Source organism: Pteronotus mesoamericanus, unplaced genomic scaffold, assembly GCF_021234165.1.
Source record: "Pteronotus mesoamericanus isolate MK-2021 breed Mesoamerican mustached bat unplaced genomic scaffold, CSHL_Meso_final scaffold_125, whole genome shotgun sequence".
NCBI lineage: Eukaryota > Metazoa > Chordata > Mammalia > Chiroptera > Mormoopidae > Pteronotus > Pteronotus mesoamericanus.
Window position 1 is genome coordinate 10519018 of NW_026555304.1, and position 22242 is coordinate 10541259.

Here is a 22242-nt window from a genome sequence, read left to right on the forward strand (position 1 = left end):
TTTTCTGTTTTTGATATTACACTGGCCTTTCTTCATTTATACATTCACCTATAGTATTTGACAACACGTAAAGCCTGGTTTTTCTTACAGGAGCTGAAATAAAACACAAAACTAGAAGCTTGGCTGAAGGACAGCCTTTTCTTGTAATTTCTTTTGTTTACTTTTAAGTATCTTTGGAGGCTGTATTATTAGCTCTTTCAGCAATGGGAATTTAGCTTACATCTGGCCTTAGTTCAGTAACATTTTCACAGGAAGAAAAGATATAAGCTTGAGAAAACCTAATAAAACATTATAAAAAATAACAATTTTTGTTCAAGTCAATAATAATAACAATGGCAACATGTTAACAGTTATTTAGTTTTTACTCTGCATGCCACCAGGCACTGTGCTAAGCATATTACAGGCACTGGGCCCATTTAAATATGTTCCAGTGTGCCTGGGGCAAGTTTGTCTGTTATCCCGCCATAATTATAAAAGGCACCCCTTTTAACTCTCAAAAGTGTTGTGGTCTACAATTTATAATTATATGGTTACCCTACTTAACACTCACAGTTACCCCATAAGGTCTGTTGGTTGGTCATTCATTTGTTCATTGGCTCATTCATTCCAGTATATAGAAAAAAATACTCCACCCAGTCCAAACTTCTCAATATTTTTGAAGCAATGGATTTAGATTTGCCTTAGAGGACATGTCATATATAATTATTTGTACTTCACAGACTTATTAAAGGGTTTCAACAGTCCTCCCAGAAAGGATTTTACACACTCTGCTGTCTGCATATGGCTATGATGGCAATCCCAGGGATAGACTCAAAAAGTTAGGTTTGACATTTAGTCAAAGAAATTAAAAAGTTCCTCTAGGTTTTCTAAACTACACAGAGGGGCAAACATCTGCTATTTAAAAGAACATAGGCAGCCCATCTGTGAAAATGCACGACTGTGTTTCAAAGCCAAGGGCAAATAAACCCAGCGAATTGCAAAACGGTTGAAATCCCACTGGTGTACTCTGGTAAGCAGATAGCTGGAAGGCTAAACACAGGGCAGGGCACATTGGTCAAAGAACGTATGTGGTTTCTAAATGACCATGCAGCACATTTGGGGAACTGCTCAAGGGGCTGGGGGAAGGGGGTGTGGGGGGGGGGGAAGGTGGTAATTTGCACGGACTGAATCAGCCTTCCTGTGTCAGCATGTGGCCAGGATGCTCCATTTATGGGAAAGTGTCCATGGAAAGGCTCCAGTTCTTACGCCACTGCTTAGAGAACTGGCCGAGCTGAAGCCATAAGAATTGGACAAGTTGAAGACCACCCAGCATTTCTGGACAGTCTGTGCCCTACAAATATTCCAAAATGAATATATTTTATTAGTTTCTGAGGGAGAATGGGCTATCACAAGTAAAATAAATGGTAAGGAGGAGTTTGGGCCTACTCATGGAACCACTGCCGCAGGTTTCTATCTGAGCACTGAGGGAGAGTAACAGTGGCTGTTCTTTAAGCATATTTCTTCATCACCAGAAATTTCTGAAACAGCTTTGTGGGGTTTCACAGAGGATGTTGAGGGGCAATGTCCCGTTTCCTTTTAATTCAATACTTGATAAAAAAAAAAAAGTAACATTGGCAATACTGGATGCTAAGACCATATTCTTCAATAAAGTGTATTATTAAATAAATCAGGAATAGAGCTGCAAAGGTGAAAGGCAAAGAGCGTTTTACTTAAAAGTAAAAACTTTGAAAAATTGTTTTGGAGTATGAAAAATGTAAGTTAGTAAGGTGAACAATTGTAACCTGCAGTGTGTACTCAGGTAAATGAAGTGAGGGCACAAATATGTGAAGCACACAGCATATTAGACAGACTTTCAAATGAATTATTAATTAGTATCTTAGATAAAGAACAAAGATAACTGATCAGACTTCTCAGGAAATTCAGACTTATTGGGTAAATTCTGACAGAGGATTAGCATAGTTAGATAAAAAGACCTTACATTTTAACCATGAAAATAATGATCTGACCTTTTTTAGAATACATCCAATGATTTAACTTTCCATTTCCTCTTCTAAATCTCACCTTAATAAATCCCTGGATTATAACACTTCATAAAATATAAAATTAAAATATATACATTCTAATTTTTATTTGAATAATGGCAAATACTCTACTGGGAACTGCTCCCTTTGACTAGTTGACAAAATGACAGTGATTTTGAGGTTGTTCATATTCCAAATGTAATGTTAAAATAAAAATCAATTTGAAGATGGGAAGAAGATCTACTTATTACAGCCAAAAAAATAAAAACAAACAGACAAACAAAATACAATAAAACTTTAGGAATAAAAAAATGCCCAAAACATTTTTTTAAATTTTGTCTACTGAGGACACTTTAAAAATCCTTTCAGATTTCTCTAATTTTGCCAAATTTCTGATCATAGAGTTTTTAAGTTCTTCTGAAATATCTTGTCAGGCCATGGCTTGTATGGCTCAGTGGATTGACTGCTGGCCTGCAAACCAAAGGGTCTCCAGTTTGATTCCCAGTCAGTGCACGCACCTGGGTTGCAGGCTAGGTCCCCAGTATGGGGCATGGGAGAGGCAACCACACATTGATGTTTCTCTCCCTCCCTTTCTCTAAAATAAATAAAATCTTAAAAAAAATCTTGTCAGGTTTCAGGCAAGATACACATCCTTACAGAATGTGGAAAATATATAAAATACTCCTTTAAGACCACAAAAGTAAATCTGAACAAATAGAAAGACATTAAGTGTCCTTGGACAGGTGGATAAAAAACCTAAACATCATAAACATGCCACTCCTCCCTCAGTTAATCTATAGCATATGGAAAAATCTGAACAAACTTTTTGGATAACTCAATATTCAGTTAATCTACATATTTAACATGAGCCTCCCCACAGATAGCATTAATGGTTTTCCCTAAAGCTAGACAAATTGGCTTCAAATTTTATTAAAAGATAAAACAAGAATTCCCTGAAAAAGAATGAGGGAGAACTAGCCGTATTTTATATTAAGCATATTAGAATGATTCTATCATTAAAACAAAGTATATTGGTGCATGAATATAAAATAGGCCAAAGAATCAGAACAGAAAATAACAAAACAGCCCAACTACATGCAGAAATTGAGTATATGACTAAGGGAGCATCTCAAGTGGGCAAGGGTTTGGGGGGATTGGTAGGAACTTTTATGACACTCAAGATGCTCTGTAACCCGAGAGTAGGAAAAAGCAGCCATGTTACTTAAACAATAATTTGAAAAACAAAAACAAAGAAAGATTGAGAATCTACAGGTTGAAAGAGACTTCTGAACCTATCAACTAAACACAATGTGTGGACTTTGGACTCTGATTCCAACAAACATACTATTAAAAAAAAATTGAGACAATCAGGAGAATTTGCTCTTTTCCTAAATATGTGATGGTGAGAGGAAATTAGTCAATTTTTAGATGTAATAATAGTATTGCAGTTATATGTATTTTTAATGTATGATATAGAGGGTTCTGGTTTCCTGTTCCACAGGTAAGGAGCTTGGAAATCACCACTCTGTCCTAACAAGTAAAAGGAGAACAGACTGAAAATTCAACAATTGTCTGACATCCTTATGAAAGGAAAAGACACAGGCAACTGTTCATATCCAAGATTGGCAAGACAGGCAAATGAATACAGAGAACAGTGGCTTATCAGAGCAGAGGTCCACAAGTAGAAATCACCACATGAATCAGTTCCACAAAGAGAAACATGAATGATAATTAGCGAATGGCTGGAGGCTCAGTGTGGACAACTCTGACAGTTAAAGACTCCAGGGGGATTCAGATAGCGAGATTTCCCTCCAGAAGCTAGAATAGGCTCTCTCTATAGAACAGAGAGTAGTATTCTAGTACAATAGTAAATAATGGAGAAAAATCCACTCCTGCTTTAAGCAGAAAGAGGGAAGAAAGAAGTCATTTTAAAATAGAGCACACTGTTCTTTTTAACATGGCCTGCCCTCAGGAGAAACTAGTTAACAGAAGCCTAACCTCTCAGAATATTATCAGAGCCTAACTGACCTGGGGGGAGGGAAATAACCAATTCCAGGTGGTGCTAGCCATCCTGTTCCACCTAAGCGGTAGGGGGAGGGATTAATAAACCCTTGTGAGGTTCACAGTCCAGGGGCATAAACTCCCTAAAGTCTGAGAGCTAATCGCAGGAGTGTACAAAACTTCCCCTCCCCCAACACCTCACCCCTACATTACAAAAAATTTATTTACAGCAGTTCCTTTTACCTACCATATCATGTTTAGCTATTCAGAAAAAAAATTACAAGGCCTACCAAAAGGAAAATAAAAACACAGCTTGAAGAGACAGCCCAAGGATCAGAACCAAACAAAGCAAAGATGTTGGAATTATCAGACTGGGAATTAAAAACAACTATGATTATTTTTAGGGGAAATCTCCATACTGTTTTCCAAAGTGGCTGTACCAATTTATATTCCCGACAATAGTGCATGACAGTTCCCTTTTCCCCACATCCTTTCCAACCCTTGTTATTTCTTGTCTTTTTGATAAGAGCATTCTAACAGGTGTAAGGTGATATCTCATTGTGGTTTTGATTTGCATTTCCTTGAAAATTAGTCATGTTGAACAGCTTTTCATGTGCCTGTTGTCCATCTGTATGTCTTCTTTGGAATACATCTATTTAGAGCCTCTGCCAATTTTTTAACTGGGTTGTTTGTCTTTTTGTTGTTGAGTTGTATGAGTTGAAAACAGTATGGAAATTCCTCAAAAAATTAAGACCAGAACTACCATATGATCCAGTAATTCCATTTCTGGATATTTATCTGAAGAATATGAAAAAACTAACTTGAAAAAATATAGGCACTGCTATGTTTACTGAATTTTTATTTATAATAAAGACATGAAAACAACCTAAGTGTCCATCAATGGATGAATGACTAAAGATGTGATACACACACACACACACACAAGAAGAAGAAGAAAGAAGAAGAGTAAGAAGAAGAAGAAAAGAAAGTTCTTTCCATTTGTGACAACATGGATGGACTTTTAGGGTTTATGCTAAGTGAAATAAGTCAGACAGAGAAAGACAAATACCGCATCATTTCACTTATATGTGCAATCTAAAAAACAAAATAAATGAACAAACAAAAAGCAAAACCAACTCACAGATAGAACAGACTGGAGGTTACCAGAGGGGAAGGGAATTAGGAGTGGGTAAAATGGGTGAAGATGATCAAATGTATGGTGATTGATGGTAACTAGATTTACGGTAGTGATCACCATGTAGTATATACAAATATCAAATTATAATGCTGTACACCTGAAACTTATATGTTAGCTACCTATTTTATCTCTCTCTCTCAAAAAAAAAAAAAAAAGTAACTCCTTCAGGAGATTGTTGTGAAGCTGTAATGAGATATTACATGAAAAACCTTTAGAACATCTCCTGGAACACAGAAAGTAATCAATAAATATTAGCCATGATTATTTTTTTAAAAACCCTGTGTTTAATATTCAAAGGACTCTAATGGATAAAACAGATAACATGCAAGAACAAATAAGTAATGTAAGGAGAAAGATGAAAATCCTAAAAAAGACCAACCCAGTCCCTCCCCAAAAATACTACAGATAAAAAACACTGTAGCAGAAATGAAAAATGTCTTTGATGGACTTACTAGTAGCCTGACTGAAGAAAGACTCTCAGACCTAGAGGATTTATCTGTGGAAATCCTGAAAACCAAAGAGCAAGAGAACAAAGACTGAAAAAAAAACACAAAAAAACCCAACCCAAAACAAAACAATATTCAAAGAATTCGGACAACTACAAAAGATGTAAATACATGTAATGGGCATAAAAGAAGAAAGAGAAAGGAACAGAAGAAATATTTAAAACAATAATAACTGAGAATTTTCCCAAATGAATGTCAAATACCAAACCACAGTTCCAAGAAGCTAATGGAACACCAAACAGGATAAATGCCAAAACACTACCCTTAGGCATACCATTTTAGGGGGGAAAAAAGATACAGAAAATCCTTAAGGAAGTCAGAAGACAACATCTTACAGAGGAACAAAGGAAAAACTGCATCCAATTTCTCAGAAACCAAACAAGCAAGAAAAGAGTAGAATGCAATATTTAAAGTGTTGATAGATGGCGAGGAAAGCATCATGTAGAATTCTGTACCCTGCAAAACTTGTTCTTCAAACAGGAGGGAGAAATAAAGATTTTCTCAGACTAACAAAAATCAAGGGGATTTGTTACCAGTGGATCTGTCTTGCATGAGATGTTAAACGAAGTTCTTTAGAGAGAAGGAAAATAACAAACTGGTACTTCTTAACTCATTCTATGAGGCCAGAATTACACCAATACCAAAAACAGACAAAGACATTACAAGAAAATAAAAACTTAGAAGCCATTATCTCTCATAAACATACATGCAGAAATCCTCAACTAAAAACTGGCAAGTCCAATCTAAAAATGTATTAAAAGAATTACACACCATGACCAAGTATAATTTGTACCAGGTGATTCACCTTGGAAAATCAATTAATTTAACTGGTCACATCAACAGGCTAACCACATACACACACACATACAGTATCAACAGATGCAGAAAAAGCATTGGATAAAAACAAAATCCATTTAATACAAAACACTTGCAGTAAACTAGGACTAGAGAGCAACTTCTTCGAGTTAACAAAAAATAGCTACAAAAAACTTAAAGCTAATAGCACACTTAATGGTGAAAAACTTGAAGCTTGGGTATTTAAGATCAGGTACAGGCAAAGATGTCTCCTCGCACCATGCTTTTCCACACTATACTAGAGTCTAGCTAATGCAATAAGAACAGAAAAGGAAATAAAAGGTACACAGATTGGAAAGGAAGAAATAAAACTATTTTTGTTTAGAGATGACATGATCACCTATGTAGAAAATCCAAGTGAGAAGACAAACATCTGGAATTAAACAAGCCATTCGAGCAGAACTGCAGGATACAAGGTTGGAAAACAAAGTCAATCACTCTCTTATGTACCAACAATGAACAAGTGGAATTTGAAGTTAAAAACACAAATGAGATACTTAGGTAGAAATCTAACCAAATATGTACAAGATCTATATGAGGAAACTATAAAACTCTCATGAACAAAATCAAAGACAAACTAAATAAATGAAGAAATATTCATGGATTGGCAGGTTCAATATTGTCAAGGTGTCAGTTCTCAACTTGACCTGTATATTCAATGCAATCCCAACCAAAATCCTTGCAAGCTATTGTGTGAATATCAACAAACTGGTTCTAAAGTTTATGTGGAGAAGCAAAAGACCCTGATTAGTCAACACAATATTGAAGGAGAACAAAGTTGGAGGACTGACACTATGTGATTTTAAGATTTACTATAAAACTATGGTACCCAAGATATTGTGGTAATGACAAATAGGTCAGTGGAACAGAGTGAGACTGTCCAAACATAGACCCAAATAAAAATAGTCAACTCTTTTAACAAATGAGCAATGGTAATACAATGGAGTAAAGATCATCTTCTTAACCCACAGTGTTGGAGCAAGTGGCTATCCAAGTTGATGTATCGTCAAGTACACCAAGAGGCTGCAGGTTCAAACCCCAGTCAGGACACATACCTAGGTTGTAGTTTGATACCTGGTCTAAGAGCATACGAGGAGCAACCAATTGATGTTTCTCTCTCACATCAATGTTTCTGTCCCCCAACTTTCCTTTCTCTCTAAAGCCAACAAAAACATATCCTTGGGTGAGGATTTTAAAAAAAGGATAAGACGTTCATATCATTTCAACAGATTCGGAAAAAAAGCATTGAACAAAATTCAACATCCATTCATGATAAAAACTCTTAACAAAGTGGGTCTAGAGGAAATGTACTTCAACATAATAAAGGCCATATATGACAGCTGGTATCAAACTCAATGAAGAAAACTGAAAGCTTTTCTTCAAAGATCAGGAACAAGATACAGGTGCTCACTCTCATTACTTTTATTTGTCATAGTACTGGAAGTCTTAGCCGCAACAATTGTGTAAGAAAGGGACATAAAAGTCATTCAGCTGTGAAAGGGAGAAGTAAAATTGCACATGACAGGATATTATATATACAAACACTAAAGACTCCACCAAAAATCTGCTACAACTAATAAACAAATCCAGTAAAGTTGTAGGATACAAAATCAGTAACAAAATTAGTTTTGTTTTTATACATTAATAAACTATCTGAAAAATAAATGAACAAAAATCCTATTTGTAATTTCATCAGAAAGAATAATATACCTAGGAATAAATTTAACCAAGGAAGTGAATGATCTGTCCACTGAAAACTATGACATTTATGAAAAAAATTGATAAAAATACAAATATATGGAAAGACATACCACGCTCATGTATTGGAAGAAATAATGTTAAAATGTCCATACTACCCAAAGCAATGTACAGATTCAATGCAATTCCTATCAAAATTCTAATTCAATTTTTCACAGAAACAGAAAAAACAACCCTAAAATTTGTATGGAACCACAAAAGACCCCCAAAAGCCAAAGCAATCTTGAGAAAAAAGAACAGAACAGAGGCGGATACTTCCTGACTTCAAATTATACTATAAACCTATAATAATCAAACTTTATAGGATTGCCATAAAAACACACATATAGATCAATGGAACAAAACAGAGCCCAAAAGTAAACCTATGCATAAATGGTTAGTTAAATTACACACACAAAAAAGCCTAGATTATCTTATGGGAAAAAGACAGTTGCTTCAATAAATGGACAAAACTGAATAGCCACATGCAAAAAAACAAAACTGGACCCCTGCCTTATAGCATATACAAAAATCAACTCAAAATGGATTAAAGAACTGAATGTAAAGCCTAAAATCATAAGACTCCTAGAAGAAAATATAGGGGGTAAGCTCCCTGACATTGGTCTTGGCCATGATTTTTTTGATTTGACACCAAACGCAAAGTCAACAAAAGTGAAAATAAACAAGTGGAACTACATCAAACTATTGTAAAAAACATATGCACAGCAAAAAGCATTTACACTATCAACAAAATAAGGCAATTTATGGAATGAAAGAAAATAATTGCAAATCATATACTACCTGACAATGAGTTAATATTCACATATATCACGAATTCATGTAACTCAACTGAAAAAAATAATCTTAAAAAAAATGGGCAGAGTAACTAAAAAGATATTTCTCCAAAGAAGACCTCCAAATAAATGCCCAGCAGGTACATGAAAGGTGCTAAACATATCTTATCACCAGGGAAATGCAATCACCTCATACCTATCAGATGACTTATTTGATGGCTATCATAAAAAAGACAAGAAATAACAAATGCTGGGGAGAATGTGAAGAAAAGCAAATCCTTGTGCACAGTTGCTGGAAATGTATATTGGTGCAGCTGCTATGGAAAAAAGTATGGAGGCTTCTCAAAAATTAATAACAGAACTATCGTATGATCTGAAAAATCCCACTTCTTGGTATATATATTCAAAGGAAATGAAAACAAGATATCAAAAAGATACCTGCATTCCATGTTTATTGCCGCATTTTTCACAATAGTCAAGATACGGAAACAACCTCAGTTTGGATGAATGCATGGATAAAGAAGATGTGAGATATACACACACACATACAATGGAATATTATTCAGCCTCAAGAAAGAAGAAAGCCTCTCATTTATGACAACATGGATAGATCTTGAGGGCAATATGCTAAGTGAAACAAGGCAGACAAAGAAAGAAAAATACTGTATGATATCATTTTATGTGAATTCTAAAAAACCTGAATTCATATAAACAGAGACTAGAATGATGGTTACCAAAGACTAGAGGACAGGAAAAATGGAGAGATATTGGTCAAAGAGTATACAAACTTTCATTTATAAGATGAGTAAGTTCTGGGGATCTAACATAGTGCATGGTGATTATAGTTAAAGATACTGTATTATTATTTGAAAGTCACTAGGAGGGTACAACTTAGATGTTCTCACCACAAAAAAGAAATGGTAATTATGTGACATGAAGGAGGTATTAGCTAATCTATGGTGGTACTTATTTGGCAATATAAAAGTGTATCAAATTAACTCATTGTACATCTTAAAGTTATAGAATGTTATATGCCAATTACATCTCAATAAAGCTGGAAAAAGATGTAAAAAAATAAATTAAAATTCTGACATATTCTCATTTCTACGTGGAAACATAACAAGGAGGACACTTTGTTGTATTTCTCTGCAATCATCCTTAAAATATTTTGAAAAATTTAAAAATTTTATCTAGATTATTTTAGGTATATACAAGGTATGTCCAGAAGGTATCCAGCCATGTAATATAAAAAATAGAGACATTTATTGAAGAAGATACAACATAAAAGAAACCTTGTACTTAGGACAATGACACCTCAGTCCCCATCAAAGTAGGCACCTTGGAACCTCACACAGTTCTCCTAAATGCCATTGGCTGCCCTGTTGTATTTTCCTGAATCTCATCGACAGTGTGAAATCTCTCCCCTTTCAAAGCTGATTTTGGTTTTGGGAAAAGCCGGAAGTTGCAGGGTGCCAAATCTGGGCTATAGGGGGCTGAGTCACCTGGGTGATTTGATGTTTTGCCAAAAAAACTCTGTAAAAATCTTATATATGTATAAATCTGTATACATATATACAGATTCTGTATAAACCTTTATATATGTATATGTAAAACATTTAAACATTTTTTAAAGAATTTTATATTTTATTCAGATAAAATTTCTATTTCCTTAGAGCTAAGACTGGATTAGTGGCTTTACAAAACAGAATTAAAAGATTTACTTTCTCATCTCACAACTGTTTCATTGGGAAAAGATGAAACCAATATATATCCGATTTCTCTGGCTCCTGAGTGAGAAATATCTACTTCAAACGTAGTGCACTAAACTCTAAATGAAAAGCAATATGAGGCAGTCATTTTTCCCTTAGCTTTATAGATGTTAATGCTTTGTCTTATTGTGTCTTATTCAACAGAATATTTTCAAATACTATTATAGTGCTAGCTAATTGCAGCATCAGTTTGAGACCATTCAGTCTAAACAAGTATTTCAATACTTCAAATATAGATGTGAGGAATTAGTATTTCATCAAAAGAACTGTACTTCTGCCTTAAAACATAATTCCTAGATATGACTGGATTAATTGTGTTGCTTGTATTCATCTGGTATCACCAACTAAGGACAGGAGTTCATCAAGGTGAACTTGGAGATGTACACATGTGATACAGGAACACTTAGGTGTTGAATAACTATTTTGAAAGGCATGTTTTTTCTCAGAACAGCTGAGTAGATGTTTACATTGTAGTGCAGAAGCAACAATGATAACACTATTATACCTAGCACACATCGAAGCAAGGACAGTGGTCAATGTATCCTTCATGACTACATACTCCCAGTAAAAGCACTACCAGTTTCACATAAAAGTGTGTTTGACTAAACAATATAAAATATTAGTTTTATTAAGTTTTATCATTGAGAATACTTTTTATTAAAAAATGACATGTGGTAATATGCAAAGTTTAATTTCATTAAAATGCAAAGCATGCATAGAACAGTTCTGTTATACAACAAAAAAAATTATGTCGTCTGAAGGGAAAGCACTTGTGCAACTATTTGAGCTGCGAGATCAGCTGGCTACTCTTTAAAATGGAAACCTAAAAGAATGACTGGCAGGCAAAAATCTGTTATTCAAGCTTGAGTATTTGACACATACTTGTTCAAAAATTAATGAATGACCCTAGTACTTCAAGTACAACAACTGATGGTATTTAAGATCAATGCTAAATTTGAGTTTTTAAGAGGAAATTAGAATCTTGAAAAATTTATTTTCGCCAACATGAGCTTGACAGCTTCCCAATACTTACAGACACTATGGATGAAGTTGATGGTGAAAGGAATTAATTAACGTAACTTTTGTTACAGTAAAATGAAGTATGTCAATGTTTGGAAGATCTGCATAACAACAAACAAGTATTTTCCAAATGAACCATGAACAGGGCTATGAAGTCCTGCTTGGACAAAAGACCATTAAAAATTCAATATACACCAGTAGGTTTTAATTTATCAGTATGTAAAGCTCATTGATATAATTTCATATTCTACACCACAACTAACTTTAATAAAACCACATTTTCAAAAGTTGGTGAGGTATGCAAGGGGAATATCCACAATGATCTGAGATGGCCATTAAAAATACTCCTGCCTTTTCCAACTACATATCTGTTTGAGGCTAGATTTTCTTCGCATACTTCAACCAAGACAACATATCACACCAGACTGAATACAGAAACATATATAAGAACACAGCTACCTTCTTTTAAGTCAGACAATGAAACAGATTTACAAAAATGTAAAAAAAAAAAAATGCCACTCTTGTTAAACAACTTTTTGCTTAGAAAAGGTCATTGTTTTTCATAAAAAATATGCTATTTGTATTAACATTTAATCAATTTATTGTTATTTTAAAAAGAAGTAAAATATTTTTGTTTGTCTGTTGGGAGTTTTTTGATTACTGCTTCAATTCATTCGTTGTTATCCATCTATTCAGGTTTTCTGATTCTTCCTGATTCAGTTTTGGAAGAATGGATATTTCTAGGAATTTATCCATTTCATTCAAGTTGTCCAATTCCTTGGTATGTAATTGCTCATAATATTTTCTTAATTTCTCTTGTATTTCAGTGATATCTAGTGCCCATCAGTGAATAAGTGAATAAAAAAGCTGTGATACATTTACACAATGGAATACTACACAGCAGTAAAAAATAAGAAACTCTTAGCTTTTGTGACAGGACATATGGACCTAGAGAATATTATTCTAAGTGAAATAAGCCAGGCAGTGAAAGACAAATACCATATGATTTCACTTACATGTGGAATCTAATGAACAGAATAAACCAACAAACAAAATAGAAACTGAAGCACAGTTACATGGAACAGACTGAAAGCTGCCAGAGGGGAGGAGGCAGGGAATTGGATGAAAGAAGGTGAAGGGATTAGCCAAAGAAAATATATTCATGGCCCATGGACATGGACAATGATGAGGGGATTGCCTGGGGAGGGATGGGTGGAGGTGGGCAAAGGGAGAAAAAGTGGGCGCAACTCTAATAGCATCAACAATAAAATATAATAAGAATAAAGTAAAATATTTTTAAAACTTATGTTTTAATTTCAAATATGATAAATATTGACAGATATCAATACAGATATTCACATGTTTAAAAAGCTCATTGGTATCCTCAATAATTTTTAAGAGCATAAAGCAGGTAATGAGGTGAAAATATCTGAAAACTGCATTTCCAACATACTGAAGTATTCTAAGAAAAGGAAAAACAAAGTTGGGTGATAGAATAAGTGGACATCACTTACAGCAAAAAGGCCTCATTCACAGCATCAAAGAACTCGGGCCAGAGCATTTCCTGAGGTTCATTTCCATGGTAGGTGAGCAGGGCTTCCACAAGTGGTTCAAAATCCGGCAGAGTAATAAGTGGGACACAAACTCGTGATAGGGATCTTACTCGTTCAGGAGTCATTCTATAGAATAAGTAAAATAAGAAATAGTTATCCAGTATTACACCCACATGTAACTAAAGACATAAAATCTTTATGCTGAAAAGGTTGATGACAGGTCACTTGCTCTACCCCTCATATAATGAGGACTATCCTAATATCATCTATGAACGCTCTTCTTTTACTCAAAAGAAACCCTTTAATTGAAGTTTCCATTTTAACATCACTCATTTTCAGGACTTTGGCATAACTCACTATGGGCACCTCCAACTTGTATTGTAGACCATTGAGTCAGCTCTGACTCCTGGCAACCCTATGAATGAGTAATGTCCACAATATCCTGTCCTCAAAAGTCCTGCTCAGCTCCTGTACACTCATACCTTCTTTTATGGAGTCAATCCATCTTGTATTTGGTCTTCCTCTTCTCCTGCTGTCTTCTATTTTTCCCAGCATTATAATCTTTCCCAAAGAACCCTGCCTTCTCTTGATGTACCCAAAGTAGGAGATTCAGTTTTCTCATTTTTACCTTCAGCAATGTTTCAGACATAAGTTGCTCTAGGACCCACATATTTTTTGCCAAGTTACTATGCCCAAAACAAAACTCTTGAATTCCTTCTGCAAATGTTCTCTTCCCCTATACTCCCTCTATCTCATTTGCTCAAGCCAACACTCTTGAAATCCATTCTTGATGCCCCTTACCTGATACAACAGTAAATGCTGTCAATTTGACTACCTCTCAACACTCTACTACACCCTAATTCACTATCACCTCCAACCTGAGTTACTGCAGGAGCCTCCTAACTTTCTCCCTGCTTCTGCCCTAACCCCTATTGTTTATCATCAGAACACGTCCAGCAACTCTTTAAAAATTCAGATCACTTCACTTGTCTGCTCAAAGCTTTGCAATGGCTTCTCACCTCACACAGAATAAGCAATCGTATGCCACCAGTTGGTAACCAACAACCACTGTTGGTAAAAGCCTTCCGTGGTGGAACACTTTCTGTTTCTCTGGCTTCATTTCCTTCCATTCTTACCCTTGCCTATACTGTTCCAGCCTTTCAGGCTTCCAACTATACTAAATAGGATCCTGTTGTTCACTCTGCATGGAACATATGCCTAGCTCATTCATTTCATACAGGTCTCAACTCCAGTGCTGCTTCATGTGAGGTTTTCCCTGACAATTCCATATAAATGCACTGACCAATATGGAATCAATCAGCATATGTGGCAATTTAAATTTATTTAAATGAAATAAAATTTAAAATTATTACTCAGTTGAACTTACACCAAGTATTCAATAGTTATATGAGAATAGTGGCTTATTGGGCAGTGCAATTTTAGAGGACTTGTCCATTACTGCTGAAAGCTCTGTTGGACTGCAGTTTAGAACAGCCAGAGCCCCCCCACCCCATGGTGTACCTTTTACTTTTTGCCCTGTTTTACTTTTCTTTAGAGTACTAGAATGTATCTACTTGTTTTATTGTTCATGGTCTGTTTCTTCCTGCTAGGTTATCAGCTCTGTAAGAGCGGGCACTTTTTTTTCTATTTTGCTCACTGCTCTATTCTGAGCATATAGGACAACTCCTTACACACATTACATGCTCAATAAATAGATGTTAATAGAAAATTAACAACTAGAGATAAACATAATAAAAGTTTGAAATGTATGCTATTAGATATTTTTCTAGGAATTTCCATATATAATCGCAAATCTAAAAATTTAGTCTCATGTTTTGTAAAACACAAATCACGATACGGAACATACAGATGTCCTTCATTTCTCTTGCTTTCCATTACTTAAAAAATATGTGAGTGATTTAACTTCTCTATTTATAGGCATTTAGGTTGTTTCTAATTGTTCACTATTATAAACACTGCAGCAGGCATATTCTTGCACAAGCCTATATGTGCCTAATATGCATACTTTCATATTACATCCCACAAGACTACCAGCTTAGCCTTGGTTAGGTAGCTCAGTTGGTTGGAGCGTCCTCCTGATATGCCAAGGTTGTGGGTTTGATATCTGGTCAGGGAACATATAAGAAGCAACCAGTGAATGCATAAATAAGGGGGAAAACAAATCAATGTTTGTCTCTGTCTTTCTCCCCTCCTCTCTTAAATCAATAAATAAAATTAAAAAAAAAGACTACCAATTTACTCTTCCACTCTTGCCAGTGATATTATTACCAGTATTTTTATTTCTTGCTAATCTGGACAAAATTATCCCATTCTTTTCATTTGCATTTTTCTGATAATTTTGAGATTATGTTTGTTACCCATTTGTATTTCCTCTTCGGTGAATTTGCTTATTATCATTATTATTTTAATCCTAACCAAAGGATGTTTTTATTGACTTTAGAGAAAGAGGAAGGGAGAAGAGGGAAGAAGATGTGGGGTGGAGAGAGAGAGAGAGAGACATCAACCGACTGCCTCCTGTACACACCCTAACTGCAGATCCAAACAGAAACCTAGGTAATGTGCCTTCACCAGGAATTGAACCCACAGTTTTTTGGTGTACAGGACAATGCTCCAACCAGCTGAGCCACTTAGCGAGGGCTCTTCAGTGAATTTGTTTATAAATTAGTGTATTTAGTGGTATTCATTCAATAAATAGTTTTGAACCCTTACTATATTCAAGGCTGTTTGTGGTGTTTGTGACACAAAAGCAAAGATAAAGCCTAGCAATGGAGAGAATAAAGTACAAGACAATATCAAGTACCATGCTGAAAAGTAAAGCACACTGAGGGTTAAGTAATTTACTGAGGGTGACATTTGAGCAGAGACCTAAAGAAAGTGTATGAACAAACCTTGTACATATGTGAGAAGAAAATATGGCATGCAGATACAAAGCAAACGCAAAGGCCATGAATATCTGAAGACAGCATAGAGGCTAAGGTTGAGAGACCACAGTGAATGTGGGATGGGATGAAGAAGTTAGGCTTTTGTAGACTACTGTAAGAGCCTGTGATATTTTTTTTAACTTATTTTTTTAAATCAAACTTATAGGTGCAACTGCCTTAAATAGCCAAACACCTCTTCAGAGCTTAAGAGAAACAGCTTTTTCAAGAGCACTCACTCTCACCCTCACTTTCTGATCTCAGAGCCCCAACTCATTCTTTCAGTATCATTGTTTTTTTCCTCTGTTTAATGACTTGTTTTTGGCTTATTTGCTCATTTTTCTTTGCAATGATTACATGAACCCCAAATTTCCCCCTAAGTGTGTAATCTCCTTTCAATATATTCAGAATATCTCATATTCTACCATTTTTATTTTCTTAAAGAAATTTTTCTTAGAACATATTGACCTGTTCCAATCTGGACATGTTGCTTTTTACTCACTACGTAGAGTTACTGTCTTGAGATTTCTATCCTGTGAATTTCCTCCACTTCTCTCCTAAATCCTCTATCTACACATTTGGTTCACTCTTCTTAATTGGCAGAAGGCATATGAGAGGTAAAGTAGTAGAATGTCTGAAAATATCTTTATTTTACTCATATTTGATTGATACTTGGCTGACTACAGAATTATGGAGACCAAATATGGCAGAGGAGTATGTGGAAGCTATGGTAACCTCCTCCCAGGACCAAACTGAAATTGTAACTCTATTATAGAAAAATTATCCCGAATAACCAACTGAACACTAGCTGGAGACAATCCTTATCACCACGGACAGTCAGAAGAAGATATATCACCACAACACGACTGGTAGGGAGTTTGGAGGAGGCATGAAAAGGCCGGCTGGGCTCCCCTGGGTGGCAGCTATCCCTGGAGGGATATTTTAGCAACTGGGGTTTCCCCTGAGAAGTATGGGGTCTAAACCCCAAGCTGGTCTCCCCAGTCCACATCACCAGAACTGGGAAAGGAACTCAACTAACAGTGACTGTGAAAAGCAGCAGAGTTTCTGTCCACTAGGGAGAGATGGCTGGAGGTGCAGAGGGCCTCTTAAAGGGCCAACACACAAAACTCCATTTGCAGCCACTTACCCTGGGCTCAAGAGGAGGGACAGCAGAGAGGACTAGAGATGTTTGAGGAGAGTCTTGGATCAGCCATCAGGGTGCCTGGACTGAGTCACTCCTCATACTGCAGAAGCCATCTTTCTCAGGAAGATCACTACCCTCCAAGTGGCATCAGCCTGAGGGGAAACAACAGCCCCACCTGCAGGAATTACTCTGCTCTACCCTGTGGAGCTTAAGCTCTGCTGCTGGGGAGTACAGCTGGAAGACATCTCCTGATTAACCCTACAGAAAGCTTGCAGGCAAAGGTAGATCTCTGGGAGCACTGAGACTGTAGCTGACTCTCCCCGAGGCCCAGTGCGGATAAAAGCTGGTCTTGGCACATAGACTGGTGCTTTCTGCACACACCCAGGCAAAGCAGAGGAAGCCACAAGCTATGGATTGCTGACAGTGCCAAACAAGTTGCTCAGGGCCAGTAACAGGCAGGATTTGACTTAGGCATGTACCAGAGTCTTGCAGATCTACCTACTACATAGAAACAAATACAAAGGCGCAGCCAAAATGGGAAGACAAAGAAACAGGCTCCAAATGAAAGAACAAGAGACTTCTCCAGAAGAAGGACAAAATGAAATGGAAGCAAGCTATATATCAGATATAGAGTTCAAAGTAATGATTATATGGATGCTCAACAGCATGAAAAATGCCATAGAAGTCATAAAAAAGTACCAGTCAGAAATAAAGACTGCAATACCTGAAATAAATAATACACTGGAAGGAATAAACAGTAGTGTAGATCAAATCAATGATTTGGAAGACAAACTAGGAAAAAACACCCAACCAGCACAAGAAAAAGAAAAATGAATTAAAAATAATGAGGACGAGATTGGGCACGTTAAGGGACACAGGTAGATACATTTTGCCTCCTCGCACAACCAAAAGGAGGACAACAACAAATTTCAAAACAAAAAATAACCAGAACTGCCAGAAAATCAAACTATAAGGAAGTAGGACAACCAAGGAGTTAAAGAAGAAACATTCGTCCAGGCTGGTAGGAGAAGCAGAGATGGGCAGCCGGGGCGGAGAGGATGCACAGCGAGGCGGTGGCTGAAGGATCAGGCAGTCGAGGCAGTGGCTGGCAGTCCAGATGATCCCACGTTTGTGTGTGGATAAACCAGGAGGAACAGCTGGGAAGTGAGACAGACCGGGCAACCCAGGGTTCCAGTGTGGGAAAAGAAAGCCTCAAAACCTCTGGAGGTAAAAACCTGTGGGGATTGCAGCAGCACGGAAAACTCCCAGCCTCATAAGAGATTCCGTTAGAGAGATTCATGGGGTCCTAGAACGTACCCAAACCCACCCACCTGGGAATCAGCACTAGAAGGGCCCAATTTGCTTTTGGGTAGCACGGGAAGTGACTGAAAGCCGGCCCAGGACCAAGCAAGTGGAACTGTTCCCTCTTGGACCCCTCCCCAAGGCAGCATCACAACTCAGCGACATGGGTTGCCCTGACCAGGGGAATACCTAAGGCTCTGTCCCTTCCAATGTAAGAGGTGCACTGAGACAAAGAAATATGGTCCAAATGAAAGAACAGATCAAAGCTCCAAAAATAGAACTATGCGATAAACAGAAAGCCAATCTATCAGATGCACAGTTCAAAACACTGGTAATCAGGATGCTCACTGAATTGGTTTAGTATGGTCGCAAATGGAGGAAAAAGTGAAGACTATGCTAAGTGAAATAAAGAAAAATATACAGGGAACCAACAGTAAAGGGAAAGAAATCGGGACTCAGATCAACAACTTGGAGCAGAAGAAAGAAAGAAATATTCAACCAGAACAGAATGACGAAACAAGAATTCAAAAAAATGAGGAAACGCTTAGGAACCTCTGGGACAACTTTAAACGATCCAACATCTTAATCATAGAGGTATCAGAAGGAGAAGAGGAAGAGTAAGAAATTGAAAACTTATTTGAAAAAATAATGAAGGAGAACTTCCCCAATCTGGCAAAGGAAATAGACTTCCAGGAGACCCAGGAAGCTCAGAGAGTCCCAAAGAGGTTGGACCCAAGGAAGCACACACCAAGGCACATCATAGCTACATTACCCAAGACTAAAGAAAAGGAGAGAATATTAAAAGCAGCAAGAGAAAAGGAGATAGTTACCTACAAAGAAGTTCCCATGAGACTATCAGCTGACCTCTCAAAAGTAACCTTGCAAGCAAGAAGGGGCAGGCAAGAAGTTTTCAAAGTCATGAAAAGCATGGACCTACATCGAAGATTACTCTATCCTGAAAAGCTATCATTTAGAATGGAAGGGCAGATAAAGTGCTGTCCAGAGATGGTAAAGTTAAAGGAGCTCATCATCACCAAGCTCTTTAAAGGGACTTATCTAAGAAAAAGATAAAAAACTATGAATAGTAAAACAGAGGGCAGAATGGAGGAAAAGGTACAGGGAATAAGCAATATAAATGGTAGGTACAAAATAGGCAGGGGGAGGGTAAGAATAGTATAGGAAGTGGAGAAGCCAAAGGACTTATATGTACAACCCATGGATGTGAACTAAGTGGGGGGTGGAGAGTGGGGTATGCTCGGGGGTAGGGCACTGTAGGGTGGAGGGGAATAAATGGGAGAAAAAAATAGGACAACTGTAATAGCATAATCAATAAAATATATATTAACACAAAATAATGAGGAGAGTTTAAGAAACCTTTGGGAAAACATGAAGTGTAATAACATCCACATCATAGCAATACAAGAAGGAGAAGAGAGTGAGCAAGATCGAGAAGCTATTTGAAGAAATAATGATCAAAAACTTCCCTAACCTGGTGAAGAAAAAAGGCACACAAGTCCAGGAAGCTCAGAAACTGCCAAACAAGTTGGACAAAAGAGGCCTGCACCATGAAACATCACAATCAAAATGGCAAGGCTTAAAGACAGGAGAGAATCCTAAAACCTGCAAGTGAAAAGCAGGGAGTTACATACAAAGGAGCTCCAACTGGACTGTCATCTGATTTCTACAAAGAAATATTTTAGACCAGAAGTAAGTGGTGTGACATATTCAAGATGATAAAAAAGCAAGGACCTACAACCAAAGCTACTTTATCCAGCAAGGCTATCAATTAAAATCGAAGGAGAAATAAGGAGCTTCCCAGACAAGCAAAAGCTAAAGGCGTTTATTAACATTAAACCAGTACTGCAACAAATGTTAAAGGGCTTGCTTTAAGACCAAGAAAAAGAAAAAGAGAAAGAAAAAAAACCCAAAGGCAAATAGCCTAACAATATAATGGCACTAAATATGTATCTATCAGTAATCAACTTAAGTGTTAGTGGCTTAAATGCTCTAACCAAAAGACATAGGGTAGCAGAAAGGATAAGGGATCAAGAACCACTAATACGCTGTCCCCAAGAGGCCCACCTTGAATAGAAAGATACACACAGACTAAAAGTACAGAGATAGAAAGAGATATTTCATGCAAACAGAAAGGAAAAAAAATGTTAAGGTAGTCATACTTATATCCTACAAAGTAGGCTTTAAAATCAAGGCTACAGTAAGAGCAAAAATGACACTACATAATGATAAAGGGAACAATCAAGAAGAGGATATAACCCTTGTAAACATTACACACCCAACATGGCACTTAAATATGTAAAGCAAATCTTGATGGATGTAAAGGGAAAGATCAATAGAAATAGTCACAATCAAGGATTTTAACACTCTCTGATTTCAGTGAATAGGTCTTCCAGATAAATATTAACAATGAGATAGTAGCCTTAAATGGTACACTAGATCAAATGGATTTAACTGATATCTTCAAAGCAGTATACAAATACTTTTCAAGTGCTTATGGGATATTTTCTAGGTAGACCACATGTTAGGATACAAAACGAGTCTTAATAAATTTAAGAAGATTGGCATTGTATCATGCATTTTCTCTGACCAGAATTCCATGAAAAAAGAAATCAATCACACAAAGAACACTGAAAAACACATAGACAGAAAAGCTCAATAACATGTTATTAAACAATAAATAAACAAAGATACAAAAGATCAATGAATCTAAGAGCTGGTTCTTTGAAAAGATAAACAAAATTGACAAAGCTTTAACCTGACTTATCAGGAAAAAAGAGAGAACACCCCAAAAAATAAAATCAGAAATGAAAGAGGAAAAACAATGGACACCAAAAATTACAAAGGATTGTTGGAAAACATTATGAACAACTACATGCCAACACAGACCAAACACAACAACCTGGATGGAATGTATAAGTTCCTAGAAGCGTACAATCTTCCAAAACTAAATCAGGAAGAAACAAAGAATATGTATAGACAGACTATACCTAGTGAAATTGAAGCAGTAACCAAAAAACTCCCAACAAAGAAAAGTCTGCGACTGCATGGCTTCACAGGTGATATTTACCAAACATTCTGAGAGAAACTAACACCTCTCCTTCTCAAACTATTTCACAAAATTCAAGAGAAGGGGAGGCTCCCAAGCTCATTTTACCACCCCAGCATTATTGTAATTCCAAAACCAGATAAAGATGCTACAAAGAAAGAAAATTATAGGCCAATATAACTGGTGAACATACATGCTAAAATCCTCAACAAAACATTAGCAAACCGAAAACAGCAATGCATCAAAAACATTGCACACCATGATAAAGTGGGATTTATTCCAGGAATGCAAGGTTGGTACAACATTCACAAATCAATAAATGTGATTCACCATGAAAAC

General features: G+C 36.4%; 1 protein-coding gene across 1 annotated transcript in view; it reads right to left on the reverse strand.

Moving 5' to 3' along the window:
- The window catches only part of FANCC (FA complementation group C), a 197509-nt gene that overhangs the window by 61652 nt on the left and 113615 nt on the right, over positions 1 to 22242 (reverse strand). Inside the window, exon 6 of the mRNA XM_054588089.1 lies at positions 13416 to 13580. Within this exon, the coding sequence (XP_054444064.1) occupies positions 13416 to 13580 (165 nt within the window). The remainder of the gene's footprint in view (positions 1 to 13415; positions 13581 to 22242) is intronic.